The following is a 22,273-nucleotide window of genomic DNA, read 5'->3' as shown; positions in this document are numbered from 1 at the left end:
GATGAGTTTGTAATAAGTTAACTGCAATATTCAGGTTTTTGCACAAATATACCAAAACCTCAGTACAACACATACTCCACACAGTTTTTTTTATTTATCGATTGTTAATTCAATTAAAAATCCAAATGGTTGGTGTCATCTGCAGTGTGCATGATGTCTGTACACCTCTGTGCTCCAATCAATCTTAATTCTTTTTGACACGCCTACTATATCAGAATGAATGCAACCGAAAATCATTAACAGAGGTCTGAGTGTTCTGACATATTTTGCATTGCATTTATGGAATAGGCCAAAATCTCTCCTCGTCGTAACTGAATACCAAATAATGCTAAAACTGAAAAACGATGACAGATACTATAGAGTCCGTGCATTTCACCTAAACTGGCACACTATGTTGCAACACCACGCAAATTGCAACACATTTAAAAGATATAATTTCGCCTGAGAATGTACGCCAGGCCGGTGTTCTGCGTTGTGCAGAGAGGGAGAGGGAGAGGGAGAGTGAGGGAGGGAGGGAGGGAGAAAGAGGGAGGGGTGGGTTGGGGCGGCATTCAGAATCCAGAAATGGTGCACGTTCCGTGCACTAAACTTATAATTCCTGCTCTAATGTAACATTTACACTGGTGCATCAGCAAATTGATCTTTGTATTTACGGGAAAAACGATGTTTGAAGGACCTTGGGTCACTTACCTGTTTGTGGGGGGCTTGCTGTCGTCATAGAAACTAGCACCATAGATCCCAGTATAAGCAGCGCGTAACAGCATCGAAGACGCAGTGGGGTCCTGGGGAACACCTTCGAATCCGTGGTCATCTCCATTGCATAAAAATCATGACATTTTATCTGAATGCAACTGCAAAATTAATCCCAGTGGTCACCTCAAAGCAGCAGAAAGAATTCAGGTTTATGCAGGTGTTTCCCTCAGTCAGTGTGTCCCTCCTTTCATTTCCCACGATTTAAACAAATGCTCCAGGGGCGGCTTATTGTCGGTAGCTCATAAAAAAAACATAAATATATTTTTAAAATAGTGTAGCCTGTTTCTAAAACATGCGGGTATCCTCGCTATCTAGCCAGCCTTGCGTTATCAAAACCGTTAATCTTATTTGCGAGTATGTTTTATAAGCTATCCACGCGCAATCGCAAGCTGGCTAACGACAGCTAGGATCTTGTAGCCAGCGGTATCTACATGACATTTATATCAAATTCAAGGATATTCCTTTTCCGGGTTCTTGGTTGTGTTTTTCGCCAAAAAACGAGCGGATTCAATTCTACGGATGTCCATCAAAATTCGGTGGTTTTGAAACAAGAATTCGTAAGAACAAACATAAATAATAAATAAATAAAACATTAACTACGTCGCCCATCAGCTTGTTGCCTACACACTGGCTATTGACTAGCAATATACTGGCTTCGAACCTATAAAACTACTTTCCCTAGTACAATTCAAATAGACGACCAAGTTATTTCTCGGTAGCTAACTAGCTAGCTAGAAAATACATGCCGATAGCCGATTCAGCTCATGGAGCGCAGGAGAAAGCTTACCGTTACCTAGCTAACGTTGGTTAGCTCAGGCAACGTTAACTCTAGGCACAGAAAACTCAGACGTCCTGTCCCCTTTGTGCTTTTTTATGGTTACAAAGGAAAACGTGCATGTTCATTTTATATTGCAACACGTGAAAATTATATTTTAGCTGATCACTTCGCCAGCAAACTATCTAGCCCGACCGGCAAATACCCCAACATTACTAGCTATTGTTAGCTTCCAACAAAACAAATCTTCAAAATGCATACGGCAGCTAGCTAGATGTATTCGTGTAACCACATATACGCTAGCTGAAGTTCAAGAGAACCACTATAAACACAGTGGCAATCAGTGGTTCACGCACTGCGATCATTTTGACATGCTAGCTATATTTTATTTCCAAGCACGTCCCCCTCCTGTCTATGCTTTCCAAAGCAACGGCTAATTCTCTATTTTCCACACTTTCAGAATAGTTCTCTTCAAATACTTCACAAATTTCTACACTCAATGGATGTCGGATATATGTGCGTGTTTTTATTTTGTAAATCACGGGTAAATATCCGGCTCGCTAATCAACCACACATTGCACCGTTATGCAGACAATTTTCCTCACAGGACATGGCTATAACCTACCCAACGTTACAACTAGAAAGCAATGCAATGCTCCACAAACGTTATTCCAACCTGTCCCAAGCTCGTATCAGATTCAGTCTTTTCCATGCAAATGCTGCTCAGCGTTTTCTCGGCTTCTTTTTGCGACAATATCCACTTCTTGAGTATCCATTTGACGAACCCGTTTTTTAAAATTTAATTATATCCCTTGCTTTCCACTATATTTTATTGATAAGTGACGTTTCCTTTCCTTTCCTTGGAGCATCTTTCCACCCGTTCTCTATCTTCTAGTCTTCAGGGTTGGTAAGACAGCTCCCTCTTGCCCCTGATTAGATGCGCGATGTAAAGGCGCGACACCATTGGCTCAAGACACTGCCCATCAAAAGCGGGTTAGGTTGTTCCATCGATCTCTTCACTGGCGTCTGCGGTTACACGGCAACCCACAACGACAGCTCAGCCCTGTGGCTCGCACTAAAATATTGGAATCGAAATGGACTGATGCTTTCTACTTCGAGCAATGTGAACCTTACCAAACAATAAGGAAATTACTCTTCCAGTGACCAGAGGGCCGGAAATATTCAAAGCAGACAAGGGAAGAGGAAAGATTATTGTCACCACCACATGATGTGCTTAAACCATGTGTTTTATGAATTCTGTTGCAGCAAGTCTGAAAGTATCAGGAAAACTTTAATTTACGTTATATTTTAATTTTCCACTGTTTTCACGTGAAATTGCGGAGCCCCCTGGGGTCAGCTGAGAAAAAAAAAGATGTGTGTGTTAATCTGTACTATGGGTTTAGAAATCTGTGCCCACGGTTTATAGACCGTGCTCTCGGATTCATAATCCGTGTGTGCCCTCGAATTACGAATCCATGCACACGGATTTGGATTCGTAATTCGAGGGCACGGTTTACAAATCAGTGTGCATGGATTCGTAATTCGCGGGCACGGTTTACAAATGCGTGTGCATGGATTCGTAATTCGAGGGCACGGATTATAAACCGTGCGCAAAAATTCCTAAACCGAGAGGACAGATTTACACATGGGTCTTTTTTTCTCAGATTCTCCTGCTTCCCTGGTAATATATCCTGGTAAAATAACGCAAACCAGGCATCACTTATCCCCTTACTGATTTAACTCCAGGCCTCCCCAGGAGGTCCCCTCTTACCTGTCACCTGCTTCTACGTTTACTTTCTCCAGGATCATCATCATCATCATCATCATCTAGTCCAGGAGGGCCGGCGTGTATGCAGGTTTTGCGTCCATCACGTACCCTGGCTAAATGAGCTAATTGGCTGTACCAGCACTGGTTAGATTGCAGTAACATTGTTCATATAGGGACACAAGAGCAGTCTTTGCCTGTCATTCATGCACTTACCAAGAAACACAGCAGAAGTTGTCAGACTGCATAAATGTTCGGGCTAACTAAGTAATTAAGGCCGGAAGTTGGCATGAAAACCAGAAACAGATACGCCCCCATTGCCAATCTCTGATATGGTCCATTCTACATGTATCAGCAGGTTCGACACGTACACACACTGCAGGAGTGGGGACGGAATTCACAGTTCCTGGGTGGGTGAAGCCAGCGCAGATCCCGCTGTTGAGAAAGTAATGCTTTAACAGAGAGCCACTTCTATATTGAAAATATTCGCTCTTTTGCTGAGGCAAATGGCTCCCAATTAAAAATTAATACATTACATTTAAAACATTCATTGGATGCACGAGTACATTTCCAAAATAGCAGCACCAAAATAGTTTTTTTTAAATAACTCGTATACATTTTTTTTCTGGCTGTACGAATATAAACTGATTTAATTTAACAAACCAAATTGATCTTCGCACTAGTCTTACTAGCATGAGTCACGTGCATAAACTCAGAATTCAAAAATCGCTAAATGTAACTTGCAGCCGCAGCTGTAAGCGATGTTCTAATCAGGAACACCGAACAACCAGAAATACATTTTATTTTGGCAGAAGAGTTCAAAAATGTGCCGACAAGCAACAGAAGCGTGCCATGGAACGAAATGACGGCGACGCGCAGTGGAGACTAAACGCTACTGACTAGGGTTGTGATCCACCCAATGGTAAATATAATATTTTTATTTTAAATGAATGAAATTATTTCATGTTATCACAAATTATAATGGTTTACATCTCTTTTTTTACACTATATCACAAAAAACAATTACCTCAGAAACAAAAGCTCGTGCCAGCGAACTAGTCTTTGAAAAGTTAGCTAACGTTAGCTATGTACATGGCTTTAGGCAAGATTGTCAAACGCGGTGTCTGCTGGTTCGCTGTGTGTTTCAGACATTGATTAGCAAGAGTACACACACCGTCTGCTGGTTGAAAGGAAACTATAACTTTTACGAAAATGTACTTAAGAGGCACCGAATCAAAAACTCAGCGCATAGAACCTCTCTTCCTGGGCAACAATCCAATATAACATTCAACTCTTGGCAATATACTGTATGCTTCGGTGAGAACGAACATACAGAATGACAAGGCGGTTTCTGTAGCACTTAATCCAGACTACTATCTATTCACACAAAATCCAGAGAACATTTTCTTTTTAAGAATCAGAAAAACAGTAGACTTTAAGCAGAAGATGTGTGATTTACTTGTTATTCAAAGAAATCAGCTCATGATATTCGTGGAGGTCTAAAATTCTTGCAATAAATAAAATCAGCCTTGATACATCATACCTAACAAAACAAAACAAAACAAATCTTTGCGGGTACTTTCTGTATATGAGTGACACAAAAACTATAATTACCTTTATTATTAAAAACAATTATTAAATATATAAATATGCTTTATGGAGTCAGCTATTTTAAAGCACATAATATATAGAATTAGGCCACATTTTGATATCAGTAAGATTTTCAGTTTTTTTAAATGTAGATATAAGTGTGTGTATGCATTGTGTACTGTATGTGAACAGCTTGCCTTTTTAAAAATGCTAAAAAAATGTTTTTCTTATGTTTTCTTTTAAGTGAGCTTTGCACCTTTCATTTTATCTAGAGGAAATATCATTTTAAGCTAGCACGCCACTCTCTTACAAATAAAATATATGTATATTTATAGTTCCTGTATACTTACATATAAACTTTGAAGTAAATATACACTTACTTTATTATGAAAAAAACTTGTTTCATCTGCCCCGGCCTTCATAAGGTTATTATACGACGCATATTTCCATAAGCTTTATGGAGTCTGCCGTTTTCAGACAAGCTTAACCTTGAGGGATTTGAGTCTCTGAGGTGACCAAGCATTATAAGATACCCCGCGTGAGGTAGCAGGCTGACTCGACTACTTCAGCACAAATTTCCTTTTTAGCAACTTCAGCCTTTTTAGCGATAAAGCTCATGAGCCAGACTATTTCAGTTACTACTGGCCACTTTCTGGCTTGATATATTCAGAGACTTGCAAATTACTGGTCAAATAGTGAATTTCATCACCAGATATGTGCTACCAGGTCAGCATATTAAGGTCCTGCTATGGAAACACTATATAGTAGCAAGAGCCATTAAACAATATGGTTTGCCCGTGACACCTTAAAACTCCCCTCCTCCTTGCTAGTCTCAGAAGCAGTTTTATTAGAACTCTGGTTGGCTCTTCATTCTTTGGTTTGATAGAAATTTCAAATTCATAATCCATTTTATTATTTTTTTTTTTTTTGAAACACGTTATCATTCGCCTCTCATACCATCAGCCTGACTGTATGGCTCCATCTAGTGGTGTAAATTGAAAAGGTCCAGTAATCCATTATCACCAGTGTCGCCTCATGTTCGAGATCAGAGGTGGGCAACCAGGGCCGTATCCGTTCCTGGTTTTCATGCCAGCTTATGGCCTTAGTTACTTAATTAGCCCTAAAGTTTACTCCACCTGACATTTTAGCTGAATTTCTTGATAACTGCATGCATTCCGCTATACTGTGATTTAATCCACTAGGGAGCCAGTGTTGGTCTGTACAGCCAGTCCATCCAGAGTAATTGGTGGAAACAAAAACCCTATACTCACCAGCCCTCCAGAACCAGACCTGTCCACCCCTGTGCTAGATACAACTTAGGACTGAGTTTAACCTCGCCTTCTCCTATAGGATAGTGTCCCTATCAGTATACTGGGGCATTGGGTTTTATTTGGTCCAGAAGAACAGATTCCCTAATGCACCACCAATACCACATCAGGCAGCAACTGAACCAAGTATTAACCAATCCCAAACCTCTGTCCAGGAGTGGCATGATGTGGCACTTCATTTACTCCACAAACATATCTCTTTTGGGTGACAAATTAAATATGACATCATTTTCCAAATCATAGCCAACATATTCATTCATATTGTCACATATTTTATATCGCTAATTCCATTTTAGCTTGAGAGAAAGCCACTGTTTTAGTTACAGTTGTATATGCTAGAATTTTAGGGGTAAAGTTAATGCAACGGGGTGTATAATTTCATTTATAATTTCATTTTATAATTATATTATAATATTTTTTTCATTTATAAAATGGCAGCTATGCACGTTTACATAACACGCACTCTCACATTTCAACCAAAAGTGATCAATGCATTCTTTATGACGCACACTTCCACACCACACATACACTCCTGGGCAAAAAAAAGGAGTGTTTCTCCTGAATATTTTTTCCATTGAGTTCAACAGGAAAATTAATCAGGAGAAACAATGCTTGTAGGATCTACTGCATATCTGGCAGCAGCACGGTGATTTGAGGCTCATTTGATACCTTGGACCCTTGATGACTTAAAGCCATTTAGCCAACAAATGTGTTCCATACTGTATCAGCATGATTTACAGCTGAATCTAGTCCCACCCCCAATTCCCATAGAGATCCATTCAAATGCAAAGAGTTTTTGTATCGCTTGTAGGACAACCTGAAAATAAGATATCCAGACTCTGATGATGTTGATAGATCACAGACATCAGTAAGTCATGGCATGCAAATGATATGCAACCAAATACAAAACATGACTCTTTTAATTGACATTATGTTAATTTGTCTACTGTATAAGTAAATTTCCCTGTTTCTAGCTTTTCCCCAAACAGTTCACTGCAGCAAAAGTCAACAAGCAAATTTTTTTTTGCCATTTTGGGCTTGGTCCTTTTTTTGCCCAGGACATATGCAAACGAATAACGTTACAATTACAAGAAGAGACGCCATGACTCAACAGTTTAATGTAAATCCAAGACAAATTGTGATTACATTTCTACACATATACAATATGCATATGTGAGCATACAAATTCTCATTTAATAACTCGATTCACCTCGGAGACCGAAAAAATGATCAAAAGTAACAGTGAATAACAAGCTATAACAAAGTTCACCACAACGCGAGCCCCCTCTCACCCTACAGTTAGTAAATAGAACAGTCAAAATAACTATATTTTCTAACCAAGTTCTCTGTTAAAATCCTCGGTAAATTTACAATGCTATTATTGGTGTTGAAGACTAATATAAATGCACTCCATTTTTCTACAACGAAAATGATTATTAAGAGAAGCACACAACGTCTTAATGGTAACACAAGCGCTTAGTAGGAGGTACTCAACCGGTTAAGAATTTAATTTATCGTCATCATTATAAACAATATTATATTTAAAACATTCTATAAGCCAGTAAAATATCCATTCTCATAACATACTTAATGTTAGTAAGGAACAGGGGAAACTACATCAACATATAGATAAAACGAGACATCACACTTTTGCAAACCCCTTCCCCATCGGTAAAATGAAAAAACGATAACAACTAAAAGACAATTAACAAAGTGTAGCAAGCGTGGAAATGCTGCAGCACACAACAGCGTTCACAACAATAAATGAGAGCGAAAACCATAGGTAACACCACACAGCCATGGACACGTTGGGTCAGGCGCTGGCGCTTGTCATTGGTCTAAAAGAGAAACGGCACACAACTTTTCTTTGTCTGCCTTCATTTCATATCAAGCATCGTTTTGTGCAATTATCACACATATTCTGTAATTACAACAAAAAAAAAAAAGTAAAAAGTAACACAAAAGCAGTCGTTGCTAGCAGGGATTTGATTACAAATTATCGCCGGGATCTCGCGGTTTATGACGATCAAAGGCGTCGCAAAACGAGGTCTGTCCGTGTTCACGAGAAACATTTTGCAATGCAAAGGACTGGCTGGAGGGAGAATAATTCGCGGGTCCTGCACGTGAATATTCACGCGTCCGTTGCAACGGCACGTAACGGAACCGGGCAGGTACGAGCGCAAACCAGTTTCTGTTTTCTGAGGAACAGACCTCTGTTCTCTCGGTTATTGCAAATGGTATCTCGATTGGAGGAAAAGCAAATCGACGGTTACTTTTATGAAATACACTTCTGTATTGTACTTTAAAAAAAAAAAAAAGCTTAACATAGTAATTCACAAATTATTTTGGTTATTATTGTAAGAAATAATTCAAATGGCAAAATTATATCATTTGGCTTTTTTTGACACCAAGCGATAAAGTGATGGCATCATTTGCTTCCTCTTGGCAACTTGGGACCCCCCAAAATGAAAACTGGACAACAGAGCAACTGCTGGTCTGTAAGGAAAATGAGGTCTATGAAAGTACCTATCACAATTCCTCTTGCCAACCCTAAACATGTAGAAAAGAGTGTGATGTACAAAACAATTGGAGCACTGCAGTTGAGTACATCATTGAGGGTTGGGGTGGGGGGTTTGGGGGTCCACTTTTTCCCCGAAGTATCAAAAACATTTCAAGTACTCACTTCAGGCACTTTCACCTGAGACAGCACAGAGGGTCCTTTACACACGGCTTTTTAGGAATGTCTGAATTCAATTCGAAAAGGTAGGATCCAGCGCAAGTCTCTGAATCTCTGCCGTAAGCTTGGGAAATGTAGTTTTAGCACAGTGGTTCTCAAGCTCGGTCCTGGGGGACCACTGCGTATGCTGGTTTTCATTCCAACCTCAACTGCAATCCCAGAATTTTAACAAGCTGTTAATTTTCCTTAATGAGGTGCTTTTTCATGTTTTAGAGCTGGGGTCCCCAGTCTTATCCAGAAAGGGCCAGTGTGGGTGCACACACCCGATTCTACTAATCAACCACTAGAGTCGTTGCTAAGCGCCTTGATTAGTACAATCAGGTGTGCGTATACACACTGGCCCTTTAAACCAAAAGCTGTATTTAAAAAAAAGAAAAAACTGGCTTCCAAACTGACTTTAACACACCACTGTTTTTTAAACTTTAAGCCATCCTTAAAGCTATGAGAGAAAAAGTTCATCATCTAGAAGGCAGTATATACAGATTTTAAGATCACGATGGAGGGCAGGTACTGTAAAGGATTTAATTAAAAGACTTTGTCAGTTTTTTCCTTAAGAATATGAAGACATAAGAAACTGTCAGCCCCTTGAAATACATTTTGGTGATTAAACAGGTTACTGTAATGATTCTCATGCTTCTAATTCACCTGTCAGAGAAAACAAATGCATAATCTATTCAACAAAAAGAAAACGTGTTTTTAAAAAAAGTACAACGCAAACATTCAGCACTGAAAAATTAAATGATGACATCACATTATTTCCTTCTTCCAATCCTGCATTGAAGTCCATTAAAACTATTGAGTTTTGTCGGAGAGAAAGGGCTACTTGCAGCTTCTACAAATCTAGCGTAGCTTCCATTGGGCAAAAAAAACAATGAAAAGGTGTCAAAAGAAACAAACCACAACTCTTTTTTTTAAACATACTCTCAAAGCTGAGATCAAATTAGAGATGTCACAATATCACAAAACAAACGTGGAGCTGTTTTGGGCGGTACAAACGTATAGCCTTCGTTGTGGTGCCATAATGCGTTCAGCACAGAAACGAGAAATATAACGTCTACACTTCTGATTATCATCACCACAGAGGAAAAGAAATCTAAAGCCTCTCAAATATTCCAGCTTCACATTTTTTAAACATTCGTTTCATACTAGTGACCATTTATTTAAAGGTATTATTGTTACGTTGAATTTCACCCCACACGCGACTGCTATGGCACTCTATCGTAAAACGATATATATTTTTTTTTGTTGACAAATTTAAAAAAGCTAAAAGATATCACGTCAAATTAAAGCACGTCAGTTAAAAATGTAATTACTGTTCACGTGAAAATTCATTTTGGTAAAAGTTACCAGCTTCAGGGAGAAATAATGTGATTGGCCAGATTAAACGATGAGAAGTGAGACAGATGTTAGCCTTTGACAGTGACGTCACAAGGATGGGCGTGGCCACAGCGAACCGGGCGAGAACCTTCCAGAAAAGGATCCGCTGAAACGATGATGCGGCAACTCTTATTTTGGCAGGGCTCTTGTGTGTTTCGCGCGCGTGTTTGGTGCCTGCAGGCGTACCGACGAACGGGTAAGCGGACCCAGGTGCGTGAGGTGGAGCAAGCCAAAAAAGTTCCACCTCTCCTTTTCTTAAATGTGTCTTTTAAAAGTGTGACACTTGGTGTAGGTACAAAATGACTCTGTGTGTGTGTGTGTGTGTGTATACACACTGCAGATGAATCACACACTTGCTATTGCCGGTTTCCTTTGACTGACAACAGGCCGCAAGCTGGTCTTCGCACGGAAGAGGAAGAAAAGGTCCTTAAAAGTGGCGACCTTGTCCCTGTGTGGCCCGTTGCATGATGGGAGGGGGAAGGGGGGTGGGGGGGGGAGGCAATCTCCCATCATGCAGTGGGCAAAGTGGAATGTTGTTCTTTGTTCTACAATGACTCCCACGACTATGTGCTTCACCAGGCTGTTCTGTATCCACTATGGAAAGCCAATAAAAGGTGTGTGTGTGTGTGTGTGGGGGGGGGTGGCAGAAGTTGACAAACAGGCAGTGCTGAAAATTGCTGGGGACGCCGTAGAAAAGCACCCCAGAAATTAGGGAGGAAAATGGGGCACCGATCCTGCTCCAGGCGAGGAGGGCGTTTTTTTGGTTTGGGGGGCATACGAGACTGCTCTGGAGCTCTCTGTGCAGCTATCCACCTATCAGGGCCCCCGTTCGATTAGCATCATTAACAACCTCATTAATATTCATGATTATTATTATTATTATTGGTGCTGGAACATCTTACAGCAGCACTGATCGCTCGGGTCATTTTTCCTTCCCAGAACATCTTACTTCGACTATGAACGAAGACACGAATTGCATTAATTTAAGAACAACACAAAAAACAACACAAAACAAACGCACGCACACTCATATAATGTCGATAAGAATTATTGCAACAATCTCTAATAACAATAACGCAACCTACCTCTAAACGTTAAAACTCAAAACCAGTTGTGTACAAAATAAGATGAAATTAAATAATAAAAACTACTATGGCAAAATGCGAGGGGAAAAGGGGGGGGGGGGCGGGGCCTAATAAACCCCGCGTCACGCGCCAATGGCGCCGGGGCGTCCCTCGAGCCCACTTCCTGTTCCTGGTTCCCGAAAAAACGGACCCTAAAGCCTACGGTGAGACCGACCGAAGCCCGAAGAGACCACAGACCGAAGGGACCACGGACCGGAGAGACCACAGACCACAGCTCCCCCGTCGCGTCGCGTCGTGCCGCCTGGACGAGAAGCTTCGGACCGACCAGTCAGGCGGCCCCTTTCCCGTCGCATCGCGTACGGACGGGCGCGACGCGCGCGGACCCAGAGGCGGTTCGCGGTCAAGACCTTCGCGGCGACGACGGAACACGCCCCCTCCAACCCGTGCGCTACAGACCCACGACGGTGTCCCGAAGGGGACAAACTACACAGAACACTCGCTACGCTCCAAACCTAACTCCTTCCCCAGCTCCTCTCCAGATGAACCACCCACCGCCCCCACCCCCCACAGAGAACGCCACACGGCCCGACAGCGCCCCCTGTGGGCCCGTTCGTACAGACCTGCTCAATCCCAGTAAGACAGCTATTCTTAAGAGTTCCGTTAAGACGCAGAATTTCCCTTCGTCCTTCCCAAGCCCTCACACCCGTCCTTGATCAAACCGGCCCTCGCACCTGTCCTCACGGTCCCGCGCCCCCAACCGCCCCCCCCCCGGCGCTCCGCAGTCCCGCACGCCGCACTATCACCGGTCGCTCCAGTCAGCCCCTAGGACGTCACTTCCTGCCCGTCAAGCCCACGCCCGCATCTTCTTTGACTTCTTCGCTCCGTCGCTCAGCTCGGACCCGGGGCCGCGTTCCACCGTCTCCCCCGGCCTCGGCGACCGCTTCAGACCGCTTTTTTTAGCCTGCTAGCGTTTTAGCCTTTTGTCGGCCATTCGCAGGTGCATTCGACGGACTCCAGAGGACACGCTCAGCTCAGAGCTACAACGTAGCCTTACAACGCCTCCGCGACAGCTAGCGTCCAGCCCGCGCGGCCCAAGTGCACGCTCGCGCGCACAGAACACAAAAACACAAGATGGCTTCTTTTGAACAAAAAACCACGATTCTCCAAATGGCGACTTTGGTTCGTTACCCAACGCAAAAATATTCCTTCCGCGCAAGTGACCTAAAACAGCACGAAAAAACCACACAGGACGCTATTCTCATGCACGACAAATGAGGAGCGCCAACAATGACCATCGACTCATCTACATTTTTTCCCGTTAGCCAAGCGCTAGTAGCCAACGCCGCGGCTTCACAGGGCCCAGCGTACGCCTGGAAGTTCCGTCTCGACGAGCAAGGAAGGGAAGGAGCCTTCGGTCCGCCTTCCAAATGTCCCCCCCCCCGTTGGTTCCAAGAGTTCCCGGCTCAGTAAACTTGCAAAAAACTGCGTCAGTAAGATCGATAAGGCACTACGAGGGAACGATGCTACCGGCTAAGAAGGAAGGGTACTCACACGGACAGTCACGTTTGTACACGCCTACGTTATCGTCACCACTTTTGTGCAATCACATGGAGAGAGGAGAGACACACACACAGATCTATTGGTATAAAGAGACGCTCTTCACAAAATCCAAAAAGGGTGCAAACGGCTTCAAAGGGGCCCGTGCTAAAAACCTCCTGCCCCGAAAAAAGGATCTAAAATCTGACGCACACATAATAATAATAATAATAATAATAATAATAATAATAAAGCCTATAAATACGCTAAAAAGTTTTGTCTTTCGTTTGAACTCGCTCCTCCACTCGTTCTTCTGAGCCAGGGGGGAAACGTCCACACCCCCCGGGCGAATGATTTGGAAAATGGTTAAGACAGTTCAAGGCCATCGCTTGTGTGTGTTTTTTTTTGTTTAGTTTTTTTTTTTTTTTTGAAGAGCAGCAGGTATCCGTATTTCACCTCATTCCTTTTCCCCACCAGAGGTCAACGCGTCCAGTTCTCTGACCTCTCAGTCAGTCTGATTTTCGTCGCCTTAAAAAAACAAAAAAAGTGAAAACAAAAAAAAGAGGTGAGAATTCAAAAAAATTCCATTAAAAAAAAATTTCCACCTGTTTTCGATAAGGGGCTCGTCGAGGTGACCATACCACAAAAACAGCAACGACAACAAAAAAAAACCACCCAATCGCCTTCAAATTCTGTTAAAAAAATCGATATTTCAGATTCAGACTCTAAAAAAATAAAACAACAAAAGCAACGAACTGGCCCTTTTGGGGGAAAAAAATTCATCTTTTCCTCCCCCCCCCCTACTTTCTCCCCTTTCGTTGGAACCCAGCGGGAGGGGCGTGCGTTTTCTTCTCCGCCATCGCTATCGAGCGTCTTCCCGCGGAGGGAGCGGGTGTGTGAGGGGTGGGGTTAAGGGAGGGGGAGGGGGAGGGGTCAGCAGCAGCAGAGAGGCGGGCTCCAGCGTCGGGCCCGCTCTAGAGGTAAGGGTACTGGTTGACCTTGGCGGGGCTCAGCTGGTATCCGGCGTAGGCCGGGGAGGCGCTGATGTAGGTCTGGTGGGCGAACTGGGCCTGGTACTGGGCCGGGTGGAGGGCGGGCGAGGACAGCACCCGGTGCGCCACGCCGACGGGCACCTGGTGGACCACGCCCGGCGGGTAGGCGTGCCGGGCCGCGCCCTGCGAGGTCACCAGGTGGGCGACGGCGCCGGCCGAGCCCAGGGCGGCGGGCGCGGCGGCGTAGGCGTACAGGTGGGCCTGGCCCGGCAGGTGGGCCGCCGAGGCCAGATGCTGGTGCACGGCCGCCGCCGCCGCTGCCGCCGCCGCCGCCGCCGTGTGGGACGGGCTGCCGTGGTGGAAGGAGTACGGCGCCTGCGCCGCCATGGTGGGGGCGATGTAGGCCTGCTGCCGCCGGTGGCCGCCGCCGCGCTCGGACGCCATGTGCTGCTGCGCCTGTAGGGGGAGCCAGAGCACGGGGTCGCATTGGATTAAAGCACAGGAGCGCGGCCAGCAGAGGAACTCTCTGCTCTCACTCAATGCTACGCAAATATTATAACTGCGTGTGTGTATTACTGCACTGAAAAGCACAGGATGTTCTTTTAACCCTTAATGTGTGAGGTCACAAATATGCGATTAGAACGTTCTCGACTGAACATTCTAATGCTGATGTCACAATCACTACTGGTGACTGAAAGTGCTAGAATACTGATTTTAGATGATGCATTTACAAACCTGGCTGAGATTGAGGGGCTGCTGCTGCTGGAAGGGGTGGGGCCCGGAGCGCTGCTGCCGGTAAGCCCCGCCCCCTGCCCCGCCGCCCGAGGGGAGGCCGTTGCCCGACAGCATCCCGTTGGTAGTTTTGAACTTGTAGGCGGAGTTCTGGTGGGTCACAGTGTCTGCATGGCGGGAGAGAGAGGGGCCAGTCACAACTCTAGCACTATGCAGTGGACCAATCAGCTGATGACATCAAATACTGATTGGGAAACCAATATAGACCCTAGGCCCACCACAAACATAGCTGTCTAAGAACTCAATGGGACCCAGACAGAGAAGAGAGTCTTCTCCCAGGACTAAATAAGTTTTACCCTGAAACCTGGCTTCCTTGAGATTTATACAGCCCTTTTCCTCATGCATTTCAGTGAAAACTAATTTGCCAGGTGGTATGCCCCACACATGCAGAGTCATTTTGTCTGAGTAAGGTGCAGATTTGTAACCTGAATTCTCTGTTCTTTTCTGAGTCATAAAATCTGAGGGAGAAAGAGACAGGAAGTAACAGGACAGAGAGAGACTTCTAAAGGGTGAGCCTTTGCCATTTTCGCTTTTGAAAGACATGTTGCCTTTCCTTCAATTTGTTCAACATTATTTTGCTTTCGATTTATCGTGCGATTGATTAAATACAGGGTTGTGAATCGTCCAATTGCAGATAAGCCTTCAGTAACGGGCCGTCTGGAATTCACAGATTATCTCAGGAATCTTCCAGAACTTTCTTAAACCGTCCCAAAACGCTTCCTGGAAATAAGCATTTTCTTTTCCCAGTTCGACAAAGTAATGATTCCACATTAGGAAAAGGAAGGTTGCAACCTATTCACTGGGAGTACCACTAGCCACTAGGAGAGCTGCTAGCTGCTAAGAGACCTGTTAGCCGCTAGGAGAGCCGATGTGAGAGCTGCTAGCTGCTAGCCGCTAGGAGACCTACTAGCTGCTAGCCGACCTGCTAGCCGCTAAGAGACCTATTAGCCACTAGCCAATAGGAGACCTGCTAGCCGCTAAGAGAGCTGTTAGCGGCTAAGAAAGCTGCTAGCCGCTAGGAGACCTACTAGCTGCTAGCCGACCTGCTAGCCGCTAAGAGAGCTATTAGCCACTAGCCAATAGGAGACCTGCTAACCGCTAAGAGAGCTGCTAGCCACTAAGAGAAATGTTAGCCGTTAGGAGAGCTGTTAGCCGCTAGCCGCTAAGAGAGATGTTAGCCGCTAGGAGGCCTGCTAGCCACTAAGAGAGATGTTAGCCGCTAAGAGAGCTGTTAGCCACTAGCCACTAGGAGACTTGCTAGCCACTAAGAGAGCTGTTAGCCGCTAGGAGAGCTGTTAGCCGCTAAGGGAGCCGCTAGCGCGGCGCACGTACCCGGCAGCAGCCGCTCGCAGTCGGCCGGAGCCTCGCCGGACGGGGCCTTGAGGGGCGGGACGGCGACAGCGCGGGGGTCGGCGTCACGGCGGCCGTCCGGCCGGGCGGCCTTGGCCCGGAAGCCGGCGGCGTCGGCGGGGCGGGGCTGCTCCGGGCCGCGGGGGCTCCCTCCGCTGCCGCCGCCGTGCGAGAAGTCGGAGGCGGGCGAGTCGTGGACCGTCACGCAGCTGACCACGTCCTTCCTCTGCTTGGACGCGGCGCTGCAAGGGGGGGAGGAGGGAGGAAGCGGGGAGACGCACGTCACTCAAGACTTCCTGTTTCCTGCTCAACATGGACAACCCGAAGCACAGCAATCACACGGCCTATTACCAGGAACACTCTAATCTGGCCCAACAAACACCATAAGCAGCCGTGTAGGGCCCTGCAACCACTAGGGGGCGCCCTAATTACTTGAAAACGTGCAGTATATCTTAATTATAACACTGGGGTGGGGGGGAGCTGTTGCTAGGCGACTCCTGACCTGGCGCTGGCCCGCTTGCGGTCGTCCTCCTCGTCGGTGTCGCTGCTGATGGTGATGACGCTGACGGCGGGGCTGGGCGTGTCGGGGATGACGATGGTGTAGCGAGGGGGGGCGGGGCGGCGGCGGTCCCGGGTGGTGCCGGAGGCGGGGCCGTCCCAGCCCCCGCAGGTCGGGGGGGGCCCGCAGGCGGCGGGGGGGCCGCTGGGGGCCACGGCGCAGCGGGGCGGCGTGTTCTCCTTCACCCGCTTGGAGCGCTGCGGCGAGGGGAGCGCCTGGGAGGAAGTGACCTCACACGCTGACACGTTCCTGGGGGGGGGTGGTGAGAGAAGGGGGGAGGGAGAGGGAGAAAGAGGGAGACGGGGGAGAGAGAGAAGGGAGAGAGGGGGAAGAGAGGGAGAGGGAGAGGGAGAGAGAGAGGGGGGGAGGGGGAGAGAGAGGGAGGGAAGGGGTGGAGAGAGAGAAAGGGGGGAGAGAGGGAGGGGGGAGAGGGGGAGCGAGGGAGAGGGGGACAGGGGCAGAGAGAGAAGGGGGAGCAGGGAGCGAGGGGGGAGAGAGAGGGAGGGAGAGGGAGAGAGAGGGGGGACAGGGGAAGAGAGAGAAGGGGGGAGGGGGACAGAGACGGCAACACAACAACCGCGAACCGGCGGGGGGGGGACAGTGAGAGAGGGCTGCCACCCACAGCTGCGGGGAGCACGGCTCTGCAGAGAAAGGGCGACACTTTCCTTTTTTTTGTTAAGGGGCCGGAAGCGAGGACAATGGAGCATCGAGGCGTTGCTTCCGGCCATCGTACCGCGCACGGCCCCACCTGACACCCACGCGCCTGACGACCCCCCGCCCCCCGGCCCCCATAGGTCAGGCTCCGCTCTGAGAGGGGAGGGGGAGGAGGAGGGGGAGGGGGGCGGGCCCTTGGCCCGCGTCTAAGTGAGTCACCTCCTCGTGACTCAGAGCGTCTTAAAGCGGCCGCATTGATCCCAGCGCCCCTCTCAGGGGCCCCGCTGCTCCGGATCCTCTCCACAGTGTCAGAGAGTCCTCTCACACCTGCCCCGCCCCCTTCTGCCTGCCTGTGTGTGTGTGTGTGTGTCTGCCTGTGTGTGTGTCTGCCCGTCTATGTGTCTGTCTGCCTGCTTGCCTGTCTGTCTGTCTGTCTGTCTGTATGTGTGTCTGCCTGCCTGTGTGTGTGTGCCTGTCTGTCTATGTGTCTGTCTGCCTGTGTGTGTGTGTGTGTGTCTGCCTGCCTGTCTGTCTGTCTGTGTGTGTGCGTCTGTCTGTCTGTCTGTCTGCCTGTGTGTGTGTGTGTGTGTGTGTGTGTGTCTGCCTGTCTGTGTGTGTGTGTGTGTATGTGTGTGTGTGTCTGCCTGTCTGTGTGTGTGTATGTGTGTGTGTGTCTGCCTGCGAGTCTGTCTGCCTGTCTGTCTGTCTGCCAGCTCGCCTGTATGTCTGTCTTTATGTCTCCATTCTTTGGCACACTGCTACCATTCCACATGCACCGAGTCTTTGTCCCTCGTTCTCTTCGATAAACAAAGCCAGGTGCTGAAATACTTTAACTCTTCAAACGCTGGCAATAATTTGAAAGCCCCCTTGCATATCCCCGATATTGCTAAAAAAAGTTATCAACAACGTATTTGAATTCTGTTCTGAATAATGTAGGAAGTAGATTCTTTCTAGTTTCTTCAAGAACCAGAAGTAGTCCGCGGGGATCTTTTTGCAGCCCTGTGAAGAGTACGTTTTTTGGCTGGACTGCAAGAGCGGGGCCAGCCCTACAAACGCGAATGTCTGTAACTGACTGAGTGATGAAGTTACACCATTGGTTGCCCGAGTTATGAAGTTACACCATTGGTCGGCTGGTCCAGCCATATACTAGGTTTCGACCTGGTCTTGTTGAAATGTTTTTTCCAGTCAGTGTTCTGGAACTCCACTGCTTTCAGTCACCAGCGGTGATTGTGACATCAGCATTAGAATGCTCAGTTAAGAACATTCTAATCACATATCTGTGATGTCACACCTTAAAGGGTTACAGGTGTGTGCCCGCTGTTTAAAAGCGTTTCATTGGACACCGTGCGGTTGAGGAGCGGGCGCTCACCTCCAATTGGCCAGCGGCTGGGTGCTGGTCATGGTGTTGGGGATGACGGTGGCGTGCTGCACGGAGGCGCGGGTCAGTAGTAAAGCCTTTCCGCCGTAGCCTGAAGACTCATCTCTTCAGACTATACCTAGAATAACCACCACCACGCTGTATATTTCACTCTAAACCCCCCCCCCCCCCCCCCCCTTTTTCATGACACTTGTTACATGTTGCCCCATCCCAGCACTTTTTGGTAATTTGTATTTGTCCTAATACTGTAGCGTATCTCTGTCTCCACCTCTCCTGTCTTATAGTGATCACATATACGTTGTTATTTTGGTAACCATGTATTCCGGTGTCTGCCTTTTTCAATTGCAAGCGTGTGGTCGCTCAGCCTGTACTTGGTCAGGATCTGCCTCTGCTTTGTATCTCTGACAGAGAAGAGATACTCAGCAAATTTGTAGTCTCTTTTAAGGGTCCGATAGCAATCTAGTTTGTTTTGTGATTTGGTTACATTATCCCAATATTCCAAAGAAGAGATTTTGATCCGTTTCATTACTTGGTTTACTTTGATTTGTTGGTAAGCAGTGCTGGTATGAAGCTGGTCTGTGATTTGTGTTAGTTGGGTTAATGGGTTAGACAGCTTCATTACCAGCTGACTGAGGGGCCTCTTTTCATGACTGAGCTCTTGGGCTTTCATTGCCTTAAATTGCATTGTCTTGAGGACTTGAATTGAGGTGCATCCAGAATTTTAATGCTCTTTTTTGGATACTGTCTGTATTTGTTGGTAACGGCTCGGGTCTGGGTTACTTTAAAATTTTTAAAGCAATTAATACTTAGATGAGTTTATACGGGGAGATGGGGTTCAATGGGAGAAGGATCCGATTCGGACTGTCATAGGGTTGATAGAACTTAGTTGAGTTATTAAATTTAAATTAATTTCTTGTATTATTTCAAATTTAATTATTAGGGGGTCACCCTCAGCTACCCTATTAATGGCACAGCATTCTGAATACTGAACCCAGAATAACTGGAGATCACTCTTTATCAACCACTATCAACACTAAAAATTATTTAGAGGGAATTGACCCTTGGCACTTATTAATTCAAATGTCTCTATTTGACTTCGTTGGTGGGTCATTCCATCAGCATGAGAGAGGAAACACAAACACACATATACAAAAATATAAGCTTTAATGACTAATAATTGTTATTGGAAGTTAAGCAGTTTGGTTGTAATATGGGATAGGATATTGGCACAGTATAGCACAATACAATTCCGTACATATAATGTACAATGTAGTGACGAATCACGTTACAGTATTAGTATTATAGTTCATAAGTGAAACGCTCTCTCAACAAGGCTGCTGGGCACCGCTACACAGAAACTCACTATGAACTAATAACTACTAAAATAATTTTAGGCACATAGCCTATGATTAGTATGAGACAGACAACAATCAGTTACACTCGACTCATAACACAAAGTTCTTTAACCATACGATTAGGTTTACCGTCTGCCCACTGTCTTGCTACTGCTGGCTCCATATGCATGTACGCATATCATTACATTACATTACATTACATTACAGGCATTTGGCAGACGCTCTTATCCATAGCGACGTACAACAAAGTGTATAACCATAACCAGGAACAAGTATGACGAAACCCCTAGAGAGAAGTACCGGTCCAAGTACAGGGAACAACCGCATAGTTCAACTTGGACCCTGATGGTTAAACTGATTAACACTAACAACGAGAACGGCAACAACGCAATCTATGGAAAAATAAAAATAAATAAAAAAATCATAGCATAGCATAGCATAGCATACCAATAGCTAACAGTAGGTTAAACTTTGAATTATGCGTTACTTACGAGTCGGAGTGTGGAGGAGAAAGTGATCCCTGAGACCCAGCTGAGGCAGTAGCCTACGCGCTAAGTTCAAAGCTGGAAAATGCAGCTTTATAGGCCAGCTCGATCGGTGACACCGGACTCCCAACACGAGCCCGTCAGCACACACGGCTCCAAAGCGTGTGCTATTTACAGCTGCACTAGACGACCATAAAATAATCCTCCTCTTAAGTTTTTCGGTAGCCGAGTCATTTTTACTATTTCCTTTAGCCTACTTAACCAAATAATTACTTGGCAGAAAGCGTAATCAGCTTGCTATATTTGGTAGTCCAGTAGTAGCCTATGCTAAAAAGGTTCGCAACTTCGGCTACCAAGCCATTTGACTAGCTAGCTAACCTTAACCGACAAACATTCAATCTGTCAGACGTGTTTGGCGGCTTGTCAGTCGTGTACATTCCGTAAATGTCTACCTGGGCCATGCTTCACGCATGTGACAAAGCTACTATAATCCCGATTTTGGGATAAACACTTTTTCAGTTTCACGAAGCGAATTAAGAGTCTCAAGGTTCATTTGCTGAATATACAACACACGATGAAATCACACACACAGAATTTAACGAAATTAACCATCTCGGCATTTAGAAAGGAACATGTTTTTAGCATTTAAGAGACCGACAAGCTAGGCATTTAAGACAGTGGTTCTCAGAATCTGTTCTGGGGGCTCCTTGCGTATATTGGCTTTTCTCCATTGGTTTTGGTGATTTACAAGAAAAAAATAATAGCCTAATAATAATGAGAAATTCAATGTAGGCTTCATTATTTTTGTCTTCATGCACCAGGTGGAAAACTTGCTGTACAAAGTGCGTTGTCATATTTACACGCCTGCAGTTCAGTTATTAAAATACTTGGTAGATTTGTTAATCACCGCTGACAGTGTTAATTTTTATTCGGTAGAAAGTGATTTGCGAACGATCGGTCAGCTAGCGTCACCCAGCAAGTGAACACCACAAACGGCGATGGAGTAGCTAGTAGTAGCAGGCTAATTAACTGACTGGCGAAAACCTACGACGATAGCTTGCTCGGTTAACAGCAGATCTACCAGACAGTTTAACGAAAATGAGCCTAGTCAAATCACCAGTAGCCTACACATCCCCGATTGATTGACCATCAGTGTAGTCAGTGTTCTTCCCCTGTGGTTCATATTGCTAATGCGTGAGCTAACCACGGATAGCCTACCTAGCTCACTGGCAAGCTGATATGCTAGCTAAGCATATTCGTTTTGCTGAGAAACATAAATTGAAGATAACTGAACATAGCCTAATTGTATTTTTAATGTCATACATATAACGTGATTACATGACACAGTACAGTCACGGATGAAAATTAAACTCCGTAAACATCTGATAATATATTTTAAAACATAACGGCAGACAGTCAGCTAGCCTCGTTCAGGTTGATGGGCTTTTCCGCACCGGACTGTCAATCAAATTGTAAAAATCACAAGACCGCTTAACTCGATGGTTTTGGCTCCAAATCGATAAAATGGCCGCGCCCGCCATTGAGCTTCAAAACGTGTTTTAGAGACCCACGGAGAGTCAATGGGTGACGTCACAGTAGCTTTGTCCATATTTTTTACAGTCTCTGCTCCCAACACGAGCCCGTCAGCACACACGGTTCCAAAGCAGTGCGAACACTCTTAAGTCCAACGGTACAGCGATCCAGGGTTATTCGGCGGGGACACTGAGGCTAGGGTAGCTTCCTAAAAATCAAGGTGAGCCAC

General features: G+C 45.7%; 2 protein-coding genes and 1 long non-coding RNA gene across 4 annotated transcripts in view; 1 reads left to right on the top strand and 2 right to left on the bottom strand.

Annotated features, from left to right (window-relative positions):
* The window catches only part of LOC135245778 (UPF0606 protein KIAA1549-like), a 48,665-nt gene extending 45,967 nt beyond the window's left edge, over positions 1-2,698 (bottom strand). For both annotated transcript variants that reach the window (XM_064319046.1, XM_064319045.1), the window contains exon 1: positions 691-2,698. In XM_064319046.1, the coding sequence (XP_064175116.1) occupies positions 691-817 (127 nt within the window). In that variant the 5' untranslated portion in view covers positions 818-2,698. The remainder of the gene's footprint in view (positions 1-690) is intronic.
* Positions 2,699-7,307: 4,609 nt separating this feature from the next.
* LOC135246031 (homeodomain-interacting protein kinase 2-like) overlaps positions 7,308-22,273 on the bottom strand; it is a 90,776-nt gene continuing 75,810 nt past the window's right edge. The window contains 1 exon segment of the mRNA XM_064319524.1: positions 7,308-14,394. Coding sequence (XP_064175594.1) covers positions 13,921-14,394 — 474 coding nt within the window. The 3' untranslated portion in view covers positions 7,308-13,920.
* On the top strand, positions 20,017-22,268 carry LOC135245445 (uncharacterized). Its single transcript, XR_010327251.1, has 3 exons — positions 20,017-20,195; positions 20,454-20,675; positions 22,179-22,268. It is a non-coding gene; the product is annotated as an uncharacterized LOC135245445 (long non-coding RNA).

Source organism: Anguilla rostrata, chromosome 19 (assembly GCF_018555375.3).
Source record: "Anguilla rostrata isolate EN2019 chromosome 19, ASM1855537v3, whole genome shotgun sequence".
Taxonomy (NCBI): domain Eukaryota; kingdom Metazoa; phylum Chordata; class Actinopteri; order Anguilliformes; family Anguillidae; genus Anguilla; species Anguilla rostrata.
Note: the sequence above shows the minus strand (reverse complement) of the source record. Positions and strands in the feature narration are given on the sequence as shown.